General features: G+C 52.3%; 1 protein-coding gene across 1 annotated transcript in view; it reads right to left on the bottom strand.

Moving 5' to 3' along the window:
* ZNF853 (zinc finger protein 853) overlaps window positions 1-2,638 on the bottom strand; it is a 17,452-nt gene that overhangs the window by 12,934 nt on the left and 1,880 nt on the right. Inside the window, exon 3 of the mRNA XM_010845786.1 lies at window positions 54-792. Within this exon, the coding sequence (XP_010844088.1) occupies window positions 54-792 (739 nt within the window). The remainder of the gene's footprint in view (window positions 1-53; window positions 793-2,638) is intronic.

The following is a 2,638-nucleotide window of genomic DNA, read 5'->3' as shown; positions in this document are numbered from 1 at the left end:
AGTGTTCCTGCTGCTGTTGCTGCTGCTGCCGCTGTAACTCTTGCTGCTGCAACAGCTGTTGCTGCAACTGTTCTTGGTGCTGGAGCTGTTCTTGCTGTTGCTGCAGCAGCTGACACTGTTCTTGCTGTGGTTGCAGTGACTCCTGCTGTGATTGTAGCTGCTCCTGCTGTGGTTGTAATGGCTCCTGCTGTTGTAGCTGCTGTGGCTGCTGTACCGCTTGCTGCAGCTGTTGTACCGCTTGCTGCGGCAGCTGTGGCCATCCCTGCTGTAAGTCCTGTTGCAGCTTCTGCTGCAGCTGTGGCAGCTGCTGTTCTTGCACTTGCCTCTCTGATTGTTCCTGCCGCTGCAGCTGCTTCTGCTGCTCATACTGCACACACGGGGGCTTTTCCTGCAGTTCCTGCCGCTGGAACCGTTCCTGCCGCAGCCGTGACCGCCGTCGCACCTGCCTGTGCTGCTCCCGTGACTGTTTCTGCCGCGGCATAAGCCGAAGCCGTGGTTTCAGCGGCCCCTGTTGTTCAGACTGGGGTTCTTCCTGCAATTCTGGCTGCGGTTGGGGCAGCGGCTCTTGCCCATCTTGCTGCTGCTGCTGCGACTCTGGCTGAGGTCCTGACCCTTGGTTGTGTGGTTGCGGTTGTGGCTGCTGCTCTGGCCACTGTTTTAACTGTCGGGCTTGCAGCTTCTGCCGTCCTGACGCAGTCTCCTCAGCGACTTCACTGGCCCGCTTGGGAGCTGAGACTGCTGGCCGAGGTGGGCTGCTGCTCCTCTCCTGACTCTCACTCCCACCGCTGCCACCTGGAGTGGGAATGGCAGGAAGCCAGGAGAGAAAGATCTGGAGTCAGCTCTCTGGTTCAGACTCCCATGATGTCCTTCCTTACCCTCCCCCGTGTACAGTCACTCTATGATACGCTCCTGAGCCCTCAGCAGGGACCCCCAGAACACGGGACCACGTGACAATGGCAGCAGGATAGAAAGGGAAATGCCCAGCGGTGTGGAGTTGGCTTAGAAATGTATCCAAGGGACAGCTAGCTGGTCACATCACTCTGGACCCCAGGTCCCCAACCTCTCCTCGGGGCCTTCTTCCACACAGGCTCGATGCTTAGACCTTGGCAGTGACACCACTCTGGGTGCCTGGGGCTCCCCAACACCACTCCCCGAAAAGTCCTTTGGGCCTAACCGCCATCTGAGAGGAATCTGTGAATCTGCCATTCCCATGGCTAAGCCACAAGCCCATGCTGAACTCTGACCTCAGTCAAAGGTCACACTCGAAACAAATGAAACTCACCCTCTCTGTACATAATACAGAATTTCTGTCAGGCTGCCTGGAAGTGTTTCCAAAGCAGTTTCTAAAAATCACCGAAGTCAGACAGAACACGAGGTTTCCAGGTGGGAGGTGCCCGGTAATTCTACCAAGTAGCAGCTGGCTAACCTCCTGCAGGTTCAGGGCCCTCCTGGTCTGGAATATACCTTTGTCATCCCCACACTGCCAGCTTAATGAGTCAAGCAGGAAGGGCCCCGGCATCACCCTTAGTAGGTACTTGAAAAATCCCTCTCCCTGTGGGTTAGGAATTGTCTTGAAAATTAGCAACAAGTTTGGAAATATTAATACCAAGGATACAACTAGCTCCATTTGAAATAGCCTTTAGACTGAAAGTGGTCTGCTTGTTTGTTTGTTTTTTGGCTGTACCACTCAGCATGTAGGATCTTAGTTCCCCAACCAGGAGTGGAACCCGAGTCCCCTGCATTAGAAATGCAGAGTCTCAACCACTAGACTGCCAGGGAAGTCTGAGGCTGGAAGTGGTTTTAGGCTGTTAATTCTCGGATGGAAAGGAACAATTCACAGCCCCAAGTCTACATGGCGACTGGCCAGTTACTTAACCCCTGGGAATCTGAGTTTCCCCATCTGCTTAAAGGAGCTAAACCCCTTTCCGGGAAATTGCGAAAAATTAGAGGGAATAAACACACAGCCCCAGCATGGTGCACGATGTAGAGAAAGCTCGGCGATACAGGACTCACCTCATTGCTACATGTCACAAAACCCACACGCAGTGTCTCACTCTGAGCATACTGCTGTGCTATCAGAAAATCCAAAGAGGCCTTCTCCATTCCCAAGTCTGATTCAACATCTGTTTTTCCCATAGCATCGTATTTTCAACTTTGGAATGGGAAGTAGAGGTTTGGTTGACCCAATTTTGCTTTCTGGCTGACTTTCCAGGAATATACTGATTTCATAAAATCAAGGGATATCTACATGTAAATAATTCCCTCTTAGAAAACCTATTCCCAAGACCCTTCGCTTAGGCTAATGGATCAGTGAGTGCATTTTTCTTACACACTCACACCAGGTGGGAGTATGCGGGAAGTGAGGGAAGACAGACCATCACAGACAACCTGTTGTCTTGGCAAATCCAAGGTCACATGGGCACTCCCTCCTCCTACCACCTCTGGGGGCAGCCGGGACTCATCACCCCTCTGGGTAGGTCCTCTCATTTCTAGGACAGTGCTTGGCCAAACGACCACTCCCTGCTTCTCACGGCATTTGCACACTCTTACCAACGATATTTTGGTAAATGTATACTGAAGTGTCATCGGATGTGCCTACTCTCGCGAGATTTTTGTCAGTTGAGTATTTAAGCCAAGA

This window comes from Bison bison, unplaced genomic scaffold, assembly GCF_000754665.1.
Source record: "Bison bison bison isolate TAMUID 2011002044 unplaced genomic scaffold, Bison_UMD1.0 scf7180017864223, whole genome shotgun sequence".
In the NCBI taxonomy this organism is placed as follows: Eukaryota; Metazoa; Chordata; class Mammalia; order Artiodactyla; family Bovidae; genus Bison; species Bison bison.
This window is presented reverse-complemented; position numbering and strand designations above follow the sequence as displayed.